Consider the following 11920-nt stretch of genomic DNA (forward strand, 5'->3'; position numbering starts at 1 on the left):
CTGCTACATGCAAAGGAATAACATCTCTAGGAACAGGAGAAATCTTCGACGGCCGAAATTCACCGGGATGATGAGCACAATCCTGATGTCTGTCAGCGCGGCTGTTGTAATAAACACATCAATGACCACTCACCCCACCCATTAAGATTAAAGAATCGGGCTTTACACGAGCAAAACCACATATATGACCAGCCGCATGACCCGGAACATCCAATAAATAGAAGCTCCCGTCTTCAAACCAGTCAAAAGCTTTGAAGCGTCCAATGCAGATAGACTCTTTAGAATTGTCAAAATCAAGTTCATTGACTCGACGCCCCTTCAAATCAGCTGATTTCACCGGCGAATCCGGATTATCTGGATACCCTGGTGTATATGCATCCGTGAACCTTGGCCCAACAACTAACTCTGTGCTGCTTGGAAATTCGGAAGGATCTCCAATGTGATCAAAGTGATGATGAGACTAAAATATTGATTTCATCTCGTGTAGTTCAATTCCGTTCGCAAGCAGTGTGTCGGGCACGTCCTGAGACACTGCCACTTTCCACCCCACACTTGGATTGTTTATACGATTGGCCATGACTGGGGCGAGATTCTGAATATCCTTTCGTAGAGACAGATCAAACAGTACCCGGCCTTTCGATGGGTGTGTTATTAGAAATGAATAGGAAGGAATTCGAAGGCGCTCGTGGCCTTCTATGTTTGGATATAAGAACTGTTCTGCTGGAAGATCGAGGTGAGCACCGCTGTAGAACATTAGTATATTGCTCATGTCTAGGATTTGAAATTCGATTGATACAGGAAGGGAATATACCAATCAATCAAGGAAACGGAGACAGTTTGCGTTGACATTGGAAACCCCAGAACGGGGTGAAGCTCTGATACCATTTCTGGTGGTATTTAGAGACACATTGGGAATAGCAAGGATAGATTGGCCTGGAAGAGCGAAACCGTAATAAAGAGAACGCTGACCCACATTACGCACATATGATGCTTGAGTGAAAACTTCAGGTATTTTGAGTCGATACCCTATTGCGTGATGTTATGGATTATGTATGTCACGATATACGTAACCGTATCAAAACTAATCGTCTACTTGCTATTATCTTTGTTGGCTCCTCATTTCTTGTACAATGTGTAGCCATGTTTCTCGGAAGAGGATTTTTGTTATTGGAGTAGAAACGGGAGGCTTCCGCCGAAGAAGAACAAAGGATGCATTTCTTTACAAACAAACAGAGACCTAATTATGTAGCGGCCAGCGTGACAAACCAGGCATCTATCTCAACGAGAAAGATATGTGACACCATGATATCCGACAAGGAACAATGTTGACTACGTACATATAGATAATAGAGATATCTCTCTATATACCAAAGACACACGGGGGAGGAACTCCTAGTGGCACTCTTGTACCATCGGTTTTCGCCGAGAAATTATACCCCGCTCTATGGGGATCGACACGATGGGCGACTGCAGCTGCCTTTGTCCCGAAAAAGAATATGGATATTCTGCTTGAATTTATAGTCGGCAACCTGGTTGGAGATCCTATAGGACCTATAGTTCCTACGGATATCCTAAAGTTTTGTACTACAGATATAATAGACTACAATCACATGAATGAGTGTCAATAGCAACCCTGGGTTGGGATTTGCTATGTTGGTATTGTTCCAGTGCCAGCATTCAGTGTGCCGACTCCGACCCCTCCAGGCCAGCTTACTGCAGACATATTTTGGGTCACATCATCGTTGATTTACGCTTTTGTTCCTCGCGCACCACAAGTTGATATGACTCTTAGTGTTGATTCAGTACGTGAGTATATCATAACACAGGGGTAACATGTATGGTTTGCCCTATGTCCACTCAAGACATATCAGTCCGTGAGAATAATACGTGTACTTGAAGTGCTATGTAGGGCCATTGCCCTGCTACACGGCGTGGTTCGGATATTTTGTTACCAGAATGGCCCGGCCGACCGGACTCTGCTTCACTCACACTGTCTGCAGCTTCGACTTTCCGGCCTTTCTGCTAGATTCAAGTGCAGCAGACAACCCGAACTGGGATGCGATTCCATTGACACGATGAGTTGAGTTCAAATTCTTGACAACCAGAATTTGGAAACAAGTGGCGCTCCCTTGGCGAGAGGCGATGACTGACCAGGCTAGGAAGAGCTCCCAAATCTATTTCAGGTTAGATAAATATTGGCGTAAGATGTAGGAGGAATCTCACTCTGAACCATCGCTGGCCATATTTGGCCTTGATTGTATCAGTATTGCCGAGCCAGTTGCGGTACCATCTCCAAAGTGTTCCGGAATAATGGACCCCAACGGTGTCAACACTATTGATATTCATGGTTAGTGCCGCCACAACAGTTTGAATACTTCTAGGACTCACCCTTTGATTTCAAATCCAGCTCGCTCCAGTGATCTCACGTAATTCCAAAGGGGCGTAGAAGCATCTGCGCCACGGAAGATGTATTTATTCAAATACAAACCCCAGATGAAGTCCTCATACTGCCATGCCTGCCGGAGACCAGATAGCTGCACATACATGGCACCGTCATCTTGTAGCATATCATAGCATTGGCGGAAGAAGCCGGTCAATTTCCGGATACCAACATGCTCGCCCATCTCCAGCTGGGTGATCTTATCATACTTCATATGGGGAATGTCACGGTAATCCATGCATAGGATACGGCTTTGGGACTCCGGGACACCAGCCTTTCGGAGAGCGTCATTTCCCCATGCGGTCTGGTGTCGTGCAATAGTGAGACCTGTCACATTTGCTCCGTAGTTGAGACTCGCAAACCTCGCCAATGTTCCCCACCCACAGCCAATATCCAGCATTGTTTCGCCTTTCTTGAGTGCGAGCTTTTCACAAACAATGGCCATCTTGTTGTCCTGCATTTCCTCCAGGGTTTCCTCTCGCTCTGTGTCGGATATGATACCGGAGGTGTAGATCATGCGGGGACCGAGGAACCAGGCGTAGTGATCATTACCGCGGTCGTAATTTGGACGGATCTGCTCTTCATCTTGTGACTTAGTATGAAATAACACATCCCTTGCGAAGGTCAGAAAAATGAATTTGAACAGGTCCCAGGTAAATCCGAAGTGGGCCCAATCGTGTCGATATTCCATAATGTCCAAACAATCCCCGTTAAAATCCACCGCGCCATCCAGGTACAATTCGCAGAAGGTCTGCATAGGGACGCGTTTCCCTCCATTCCATTTCGCACGATCGGCCTCGTTTTTGAATGTCACATAGTGCTCTATGGGTCGACCCGGCAGTTTCACCTTATCATTGATGCGAGGACTAGAGGTGGATTTCCAAGCCCAGAACCCAATGAGGACCGGCAAACCGGTAATGAGACTGAGGAATAGTGTCGTTTTCATACCTCCGCCCAGTATGTAGGCTAGGAGAGCTGGAACCCCCAGGAGGGCGCTGATCAACACGACATTGGAAAAGCTCTCATTGCCAGGACCTTCCGCCGGCAGAGGAGGATTGTGAATGGCAGGTGACTAAAAATATTAGCAATTGATCGGGCAAGGCTAAGATTATTGAGAGACTGACATTTGTCAGGGGGAATTCCACAGCTTTCAGTTGTTGCGAAAGCCGAGGCCTTAGGTACCGGTGTCTGTATGAAATTAATGTCACTGTCAAGAGTGACATCACTGGTTTCTTTCCGAGTCATTCTAGGCACTTTGATACATCTGTTTCGCTGCAATTGATGAGAAACAATCGATGTTAGTTAGAAGAGGGCAGGAACAAGCCCCTTAGGGAATCTTTCGTCATAGGAACCCGCCAAGCCCCTGTATCAGGAACCCTGAGCCGTGTTGGCTTCCCGCGGGTCCCGAAGGCACCAGTCAAAAGGTGAAGATGGAGAATGCACATCCCTACCTTAAAATAAGAGTGGCCTCCCTCGGGTCCCGCGGACTCCGATGACATATGTAGCAACGCCCAACCTCGTCATTTTATATATTTGATTTCAACTTATTGTACGACCCGTGGATTAAATACACGAAATTCACACAAATGACTTTAAAATAAGGACAATGGGTATACTAGTTGCGATTTTAAGGCGACGTAGATAACGTGTGCCGGCACTAAACCGTTGCCGGTTGATCTCTGGGGTTGTAGTGGTATTCGAGATTCTGACCTACAGCGCGTTCTTTGTTGCGATCACTTTTCACAAGACCGCCCCGAGGTCTTCATTGCGTTTGTGCCGTTTGAGAGTGGATAGTATGATTGTCTGGGGGATGGGGGAAACACCGATGCCTTCCTTGTGACCAAACCATTTGGTCCGAATATGCATGAATTCGGCCGAATCATTCTCGAGCCGGTAGCATGAAACCGTCGTTGGACCGTCATTCCCTCCTTCATTCTGCTCAACATCATTTGGTGTACTGTCTTGATTGGTTTCTGGTTTCTGGTTTCTGCTGTTATGGCGTTGAAACCTATTTACTTGAGTATCCATCCTCTATGTCTTTATTGTACATGACCTGGGTACGTTACGCAAATGAGATGAAATGAAATCGATTTGAAGCAAAGATTAATCAATACGCCAACTAAACAAAGACTAAGTCCAAGCGTAAGAAGTTGGTGTTCGGCACTTAGTAAGTGAGTTATGATCTAAGTAGACGCTTAGTCGCTGTCACTGTTGGCCAGAAAGGATGGAACTTAAGTTTGGACTATCTACCCACTTCCTCTGGAAATTCCGAGCCTGCATCTAGCCGACCTGAAGGCGTCTTTCCCCAAGAATCTTCTGCAACTTATTGATGCGAGTCAAAATCGAACTATAACAGATGATCTGTATATTATACATACTGCTGCGTATGCTGTACTGACTTTAAACGAGCTAAAATATGTAATTTCAAATATCTATAGTCTCGACTCAACGACGCTAGTTCCTATTGATTTGCCCCACCGACGATCGACCTGAGTACAGTTAGTGAAGTCCAGAACCAGAGAAAAGAATACATACGTCTGCAATGTGGTCATATCCCAGCAATTTAGGTGCCAAACCGGGATCTCGCCAAGCCAATGCTTCTCCCTCGGGCGTGGGAACCATCTGCATCTTGCGATCTCTTTCTTCCTGTTCATCGCCGTCATGGAGGTGATAAAGATACTGTTGGATATTTCCCCGCTCGACAATCATCTTCGTTCGCTGCTTACGACACTCTTGGAAGATAGCAAGAGCTTGTTGCTTTGCAGTCAGGAACTCGGCTGAGGTCTTGGAGATGCCGGGGCTATTCGGTAGTCGAGAGAGGCATTCGCCTAGAACTGCTCCATCCTCGAAGGACATTCCAGCACTACAACTGTTAGCTAATGTAAAATTTAAGAATAATTAGAATCATACCCAGAGGCCAAGTACGGCAATGTAGCGTGGACTGCATCGCCCAGCATCACAAACGCCCCGGATGGGTGGGTCCAATCAAAGTCTCCGAATCGGATACAAAGTCGCCATTTCTGGACAGACTCACAGAGCTTCAAGAGTTTGGGGATGCTGTGCTTGTCAGTATGTACTCGCGGTTGAGGGGAAGTATAGAGCGTACCGAGGATCCCAGTCTTTGAACAAAGCACACATCTCTTCCACATTTCCTTCGATGGTCGATGCCAATGATTCTTCTGGGATATCGTCGGGGACAAGTAGTACCATGTTGAACAGCTCTCCGCCTCGAAGGACATAATTCACTACATAATTAGTAATGCACCCATGGGATGAAGAGAAGAACACACCTGCGTGAGCATCCGGACCCAACCAGTAGTTGACCTGGGGATCTGTCACCAATTCCGCAAGATCAGGATCCTTCCGCATCTCTTCCGTTGACAACAGCAAGCGGTATGCGAGATCTCCAGTCTTCACCGGAGGGTCGACTCGACCCAGTAATCCCTCCGTCAATTTTCCAAACACTCCATCCGCCCCAATGACAAGATCTCCAATCCATTGCCTCCCATCCGCTGCGGTAGCAGTAGCTGTGGTCCCATCTTCGCTCACGGTCACATCCGTTACACGAGCATTGCAGGTAATATTGACCCCCAACTCGAGCGCTCTTTTGACCAGACATTGTTGTAAATCCGCACGGTGGAAGTCGCGATACCAAGTTCCCGGGTAGTTACTCTCCGATGCGTGGAAGTCCAAGGACGAAATGTGATTGCCCTTCCATCCCAGGAAATTGCAGACCCGAGGAATCGTCATGTGTGGCGTAAGAGCCTTTTCAAGACCCCAATGTTGGAGTACACGCGAGCTGTTGGGTAGAATCTGGATACCAGCGCCGACTTCTCTGATTTCTCGTGTCGCTTCGAGGACCTGGACTTCATGTCCAGCGAGCGCACAACTGATCGCAGACCCAAGACCCGCAAGGCCCGCGCCGACGATGACGATCTTTAGTTGACATGATGGAGAGCGGACTTCTTGCTCTTTGATGGAGATTGGAGGGGCCATTGTGATCAGTGTGTAACAGAACCCAGATGAGGGATGTTTCGATTGTTGAATACCGTCCGATATCCTGTGGTACAGGACTACTTATGATAGATAGGCACATCGGAGATGGTCCCTCCATCTTTACTTCACTTGACTCCAACTATGGACAAAGATGGGGGTTAGCTTAGTTCGGGTATGCCACTATCCGATAGCTTAAAAGGCACGAATGTCTGAGTGGAAAGGGCTTCACTACACAGCAAAACGGTATTCAGCTACACTACGATATGTCGAGAGTGAGTGCTCCCACTTTTCTTTTGAGAATCCGAGCTAACCGAGCCAGTTTTCTTTGAAAGGGCGAACGGCACTGGTGACGGGTGGTGCTCGGGGTTGCGGGTTGGCCTTTGCGCGGGGACTCGCCGAGGCTGGCGCCGATGTAGCTGTCTTTGATGTTGTTCCACCTGAGGAAGGATTCCATGCAATTGAGAAGGATTGCGGTGTCCGAACTGCGTATTACAAGTGGGTGGATTCAATATTATTCATTCAGGGTTCAATCACTAACAACAGCAGGGTCGACGTCTCATCCCAGGAATCGTTAGAAGAAGGCTTCGCCAGTTTCCAGAAAGATTTTGACAATGCTCTTGACATATGCGTCCCATGCGCCGGTATTAACCGCCACCTTCCATTCCTCGAATTTACCTACAAGGATCATCAGGATCTACTATCTATCAACGTCCTCGGACTTTACTTCACTGCGCAGCTCGCAGCCAAGCAGATGATTGCGAACAAGACAAAACACGGGAGCATTATTTTAGTGGCCAGTATGGCAAGCCATATCGCTGTGCGCAGCCAGCTATGTTCCGCCTATTGTGGCACAAAAGGCGCAGTGAGATCGATGTGTCCTGCGATCGCAAAAGAGGTGGCTGAATATGTGAGATGGATCGCAACGCAAATTTCAAGGAATATCACTAACTCACGCGACAGGGTATTCGAGTCAATTCCATCTCTCCGGGATACGTGAAGACAGAAATGACAGCTTCAGTAAGTCCCCACCCAAGCAGAGTACTCCGATACGCGCTAATGGCCAGTTCCCCCATCTCCTCGACGGCTGGAAGTCCGAGGCCATGAACGGCCGAATTGCCGAACCAGAAGATATCATGGGGGCGTGTGTATTCCTCGCAAGTGACGCGAGTTCGTACATGACTGGGTCGGACATTGTTGTGGACGGTGGGGTGACACGATGGTGATAAACACCTGTGAAGAGTGGGGGTTTTCCCCCGCATGGATTTGAACAATTTGAATAAATAGAGAAGATAGAAAAGGATTAAGAAATTTATCAAGTCAATCAACAAATACAAATTGAATCTCAATAATGTCTCCAAGTGCAGACCACGAAGGGTACAGAATTGGCCCTGTCGATGCCACCACTACCGTTGTGGTGGTGGGCGCAGGACCCTCGGGGTTGATGCTAGCGTATGTCAAATTCCTCCATCAATTGGAGCGGGTGCTAACAGCTTCGAAGATGTAATCTTGTTCGCTTTGGGATTGCCGTGGTGATTCTCGACGATCGTCCGGACAAGACATCCACAGGCAAGGCCGATGGAATGCAACCCAAGACCATCGAGACATTCAGACAACTCGGATTGGCGGATCCATTGCTGAAGAATGGAGCTCGAGTTTACGATATTTCTTTCTGGGTACGTTGCGAATCAATTGCTGGTGTTGGATCTGCCTAACAAAATACCAGGAATCAACCGCCACCGAGTCCCTCAAACGCACTGGTCGCAAAATCCACTACCCCGAGCACGTTGGTGCTTCCGATCCATACATTCTGTTAGCCCACCAAGGAATGGTTGAAGAGGTCATGATAGATGATATGGAGGCACGGGGGGTGTTCGTCACTCGTAATAGCAAGTTTGTATCTTGTGCGCGTGTGGATGGGACGAGACAACTGGATATCTTGTATGAGGATGTTACTACAAATACACCTTGCAAGATCAGGGCGGATTATCTGGTTGGATGCGATGGAGCTCGGTCTAAAGTCAGATCGTTTATTCCAAATGCTGAGCTTGAGGGAGAATTAACAAACGCGGCATGGGGAGTGCTAGATGGTGCGTTTATCCTATCTGTTGACGAGAATCTGGCTAATAATGTAGGCGTGATTGATACCGACTTCCCTGATCTATGGAGCAAAGTCGCGTTACGGTCTCATTCCGCAGGTTCGATCTTGTGGATTCCACGTGAAAAAGGCATGACTCGATTATACGTTGAGTTAAGTTCCACCGACGGGGAGCGAGTAGAAAAATCAAAAGCCACCACTGAGTATGTCATGAGCCGTGCCAGAGAGGCAATGCATCCATTCACCCTAGAATGGAAGACAGTGGAGTGGTTCGGAACATATGTTGTGGGTCAACGGGTTGCGAAACGCTTCATGGATTCAGAAGCTCAGATATTTATTGCCGGTGATGTATGTCGAACTCGATTTCAAACTCATGTCGCCCATAATCTAATCAATACACAGGCCGGTCACTGTCACTCCGCTCTTGCAGCCCAAGGTGCCAACACCAGTATGCACGACAGCTTCAACCTCGCATGGAAGCTCAACCTCCTAGTCCGAGGACTGGCCAAACCATCCTTACTACAGACCTACGAAGAAGAAAGACAAAAGATCGCATACGACCTCATCAACTTCGACGTAGAGCACTGCAAAGCCTTCGCGGCAGGCGACGCAGAACTAGCCAAGAACTTCGATGACAACATTCGATTTATATCCGGCCTCGGGGCCGAATATGGTCCAGGAATGTTGACACAAGCTCCGACCACCCCATCCCGCCTCCAACCCGGAATGCTCCAACTCCCAGCTAAAGTCACCCGCTATATTGACGCTAACCCGGTCGACATTCAGTTGGATATTCCTCTTTTGGGCCAGTTCAAAATCTATATTTTCGTGCCGAATGTTTCTCGCTCGCAAGCATCACTTGAAAATATCTGTCAACAATTGCAGTCTGTTCTTGCCGGTGTCAGCGTGACAGCAAATCAGTCATATACCAAGCATCCAAGGGGGCATTCCCCATCAGATGAATTCCTTCAGGTTCAGCGCTACACGGCTGTCTCCAATGCTTTTACTTTTGCGATGGTCACTCAGTCTGCTCAGTCCGAGTTTGAGATTGTCGATCTACCGGAGATACTGCAGACTAGTCGGTGGACCTTGTATGTGGACAATATTGGAGGGCCAAGTTGTACGGAGAAGTGGTTTGGTGATTTGAAACAGGAGAAGATCGGAATCGCTGTAGTGAGGCCCGATGGATATGTTGGAGCTATTGATACTTGGGATGCCGAACAAGTGGGTGTCATTGGGGAACGGTTGCAGCATTATTTCTCTTTCATGGTGTAATATTTTATTAAATTACTTTGTTGAATGTGTTTTGAGAAATTACAAGACAAATGGAGTTAGTTACACATTGGATAACTGGGTTTCTTCAAACCCGATCTCCAAAATTATGATAATGGTGCTTTCTTTTCAACCTTTCTTTCTGTCTAGTAGTTCTTGTTTGTTCTAATAGTATAGTTCAAGTCAGTGTGTTCTTCACATTCATACAATTCTGTGGTGGTATGTGAAATAACGATTTCAGGATACTGTTCAACATGCAGATATATATTTTGAACAGTGTCTTCCAACTCCCCGGTGTTTCTTTGTGTACCCATCGTTGACATCGACACCATAAACATGACTAGTCCAAAGAGAGTAATTAGCAATCCGATCTCATAAACCCCAGATTTATCACAATCAACAAGATCGTCATCCTAAAAGGCAGGTGGAGACATACATCCTATGAGCCTAAGTCCTCCAAACTTGTCAGTCGCACCTCAACAAAAAGAAAATCTCAACAAGCAAAGGTCAGATCTATTTGAAATCCACACTGCTAACAAATGTTTGACCATGAGTAGAGTCAGTCAGACTAGGGAGCTAGGGAGAAGTTGAACGCCCAGAAACCCCTATCCAAACGTATGGGTACTCGGTCGCCCAGCCTGTTGCACCCTTCGCGCATTACCGATAGCATTCAATTTCTGAGTTCAGCTCCTCTAATCTCCGTAAGGAGGTCTTCTGGATCCTACTAGAAGAGTGGTGAATATTCACTCCGTAGTCTCTCGGGTTTAATTAATCAATCCTTCTACTTTCCGTAACTAAATGACTTTTCGATGGCTAGAAAATCCTTCCATAATAATACACCTCGCAGGTTCTTCTTAATTAAAGTGTGTTACAGGGGTTTTCGATCCGTAGTTTCACATTACTATTGCCTTTGCTTACAGGGCCCACTTAGGTGTTAGAACTAGATCAACCCCACATCGTCAAGGACAAGAGCTACGATTTATAAGATAAAAAGTTCCCCTGAAGAACTAGACCTAGGATCTGTTTGGTACTCTACCTCATCTTCATACTGTCCTTTCAATTAACTCACTCCGCTGGTCTCGGAGATTGCATTATCTCACCATGGTTTTTTTCAGACAGTCTCTTGCCCTGGCGGCTCTGTCCTTGACCCATGCTGTTTCCGCCCTTCCGGCACTGAATGATCTTTCTTCTCGGGCTCAATCTCCCACTGATCTTTGCGGAGACTACGCCAACCTTATTCTTCCAAATACGCCATGGATTGTCTACAACATGCTGTACAATGCTGCTCGGATGGTCGGCACGCAATGTACAAATTATGATGGGGTCACCACAAGCGACAACGGTACAGAGGAGGTACTCTGGAGCAGTGTAACCAACATCGACTATGTCGAGAGCACGTAAGGTTACTGACTCTGCGTCGATATCAGGGACTGACCAAGAATATACTGTAGGAACAACGTCCCTAAAGGGTACTCCTTTGTCGGTCTGACCCAGAACCTCGAGACCAAACTATCCGTTATCGAGTCCATCCCAGCGACCTACAGCTGGACGCGTACTAACACCACTGATTTCAAGGGTGTGAACCCCCCCCCCAGTACCCAAACCCGTTCTCTATATTGATCATTCATCCGAGTAGGAAATATTTGCTTCGACTTTATGACCAATGATATCAAAGGTGACTCAACGTCGTCCTCCTCGCACGAGCTCATGCTGTGGCTGCAGTACGAGGGTGGCCAACTCCCCATCGGCTGGACCAATGGGCCAGCTGCCACGATTGACAACCTCTTCGGGACCTCGTGGACGCTGTACGAAGACGTCAATACTGACACCGGGATAACGGTCAGCACCCTAATGCCCACCAAGCAGTTTGAGGGCTCTTTCTCTGGCGATTTGAAGGACTGGCTACTCGCTCTTGCCAATCTGGGCATCTTTACCGAGTCCACATATGTCAATGTCGGCAATGCTGGGTATGTATTGCCTGTCCTTGTCGTCGGTCTACATCCACTAATCGATTTTAACAGCACGGAGTTCTTCTACGGAAATGCGGTGATGAACTCGACCCTCGGTTTGCAGATCAACCTGGCATGAAAATCGATCAGCGTTGACAAGTGGTCTGT

The 11920-nt window shown here is 47.3% G+C and overlaps 4 protein-coding genes across 4 annotated transcripts; 2 read left to right on the plus strand and 2 right to left on the minus strand.

Annotated features, from left to right (window-relative positions):
- Positions 1–1985: 1985 nt before the first annotated feature.
- N7487_007207 (uncharacterized protein) lies at positions 1986–3685 on the minus strand (the record flags this gene model as incomplete). The annotated part of the gene is made up of 4 exons (XM_056874937.1): positions 1986–2174; positions 2224–2332; positions 2389–3512; positions 3623–3685. 4 exons carry the CDS (start codon positions 3683–3685, stop codon positions 1986–1988), a joined length of 1485 nt encoding a protein of 494 aa, XP_056727125.1.
- Positions 3686–4872: 1187 nt separating this feature from the next.
- N7487_007208 (uncharacterized protein) lies at positions 4873–6436 on the minus strand (the record flags this gene model as incomplete). The annotated part of the gene is made up of 5 exons (XM_056874938.1): positions 4873–4929; positions 4976–5303; positions 5351–5497; positions 5547–5685; positions 5731–6436. The coding sequence occupies 5 exons, from the start codon at positions 6434–6436 to the stop codon at positions 4873–4875; spliced, it is 1377 nt and encodes a 458-aa protein (XP_056727126.1).
- Positions 6437–6641: 205 nt separating this feature from the next.
- N7487_007209 (Monooxygenase FAD-binding) lies at positions 6642–9806 on the plus strand (the record flags this gene model as incomplete). Its single annotated transcript, XM_056874939.1, has 9 exons — positions 6642–6708; positions 6769–6931; positions 6983–7343; positions 7397–7453; positions 7501–7639; positions 7801–7885; positions 7935–8109; positions 8160–8879; positions 8934–9806. The coding sequence occupies 9 exons, from the start codon at positions 6642–6644 to the stop codon at positions 9804–9806; spliced, it is 2640 nt and encodes an 879-aa protein (XP_056727127.1).
- Positions 9807–10904: 1098 nt separating this feature from the next.
- Positions 10905–11891, plus strand: N7487_007210 (uncharacterized protein; the record flags this gene model as incomplete). The annotated part of the gene is made up of 4 exons (XM_056874940.1): positions 10905–11200; positions 11255–11379; positions 11440–11770; positions 11825–11891. 4 exons carry the CDS (start codon positions 10905–10907, stop codon positions 11889–11891), a joined length of 819 nt encoding a protein of 272 aa, XP_056727128.1.
- Between the last annotated feature and the right edge of the window lie 29 nt (positions 11892–11920).

This window comes from Penicillium crustosum (genome assembly GCF_028827405.1).
Source record: "Penicillium crustosum strain IBT 35664 chromosome Unknown utg000003l_segment0_segment0, whole genome shotgun sequence".
NCBI lineage: Eukaryota > Fungi > Ascomycota > Eurotiomycetes > Eurotiales > Aspergillaceae > Penicillium > Penicillium crustosum.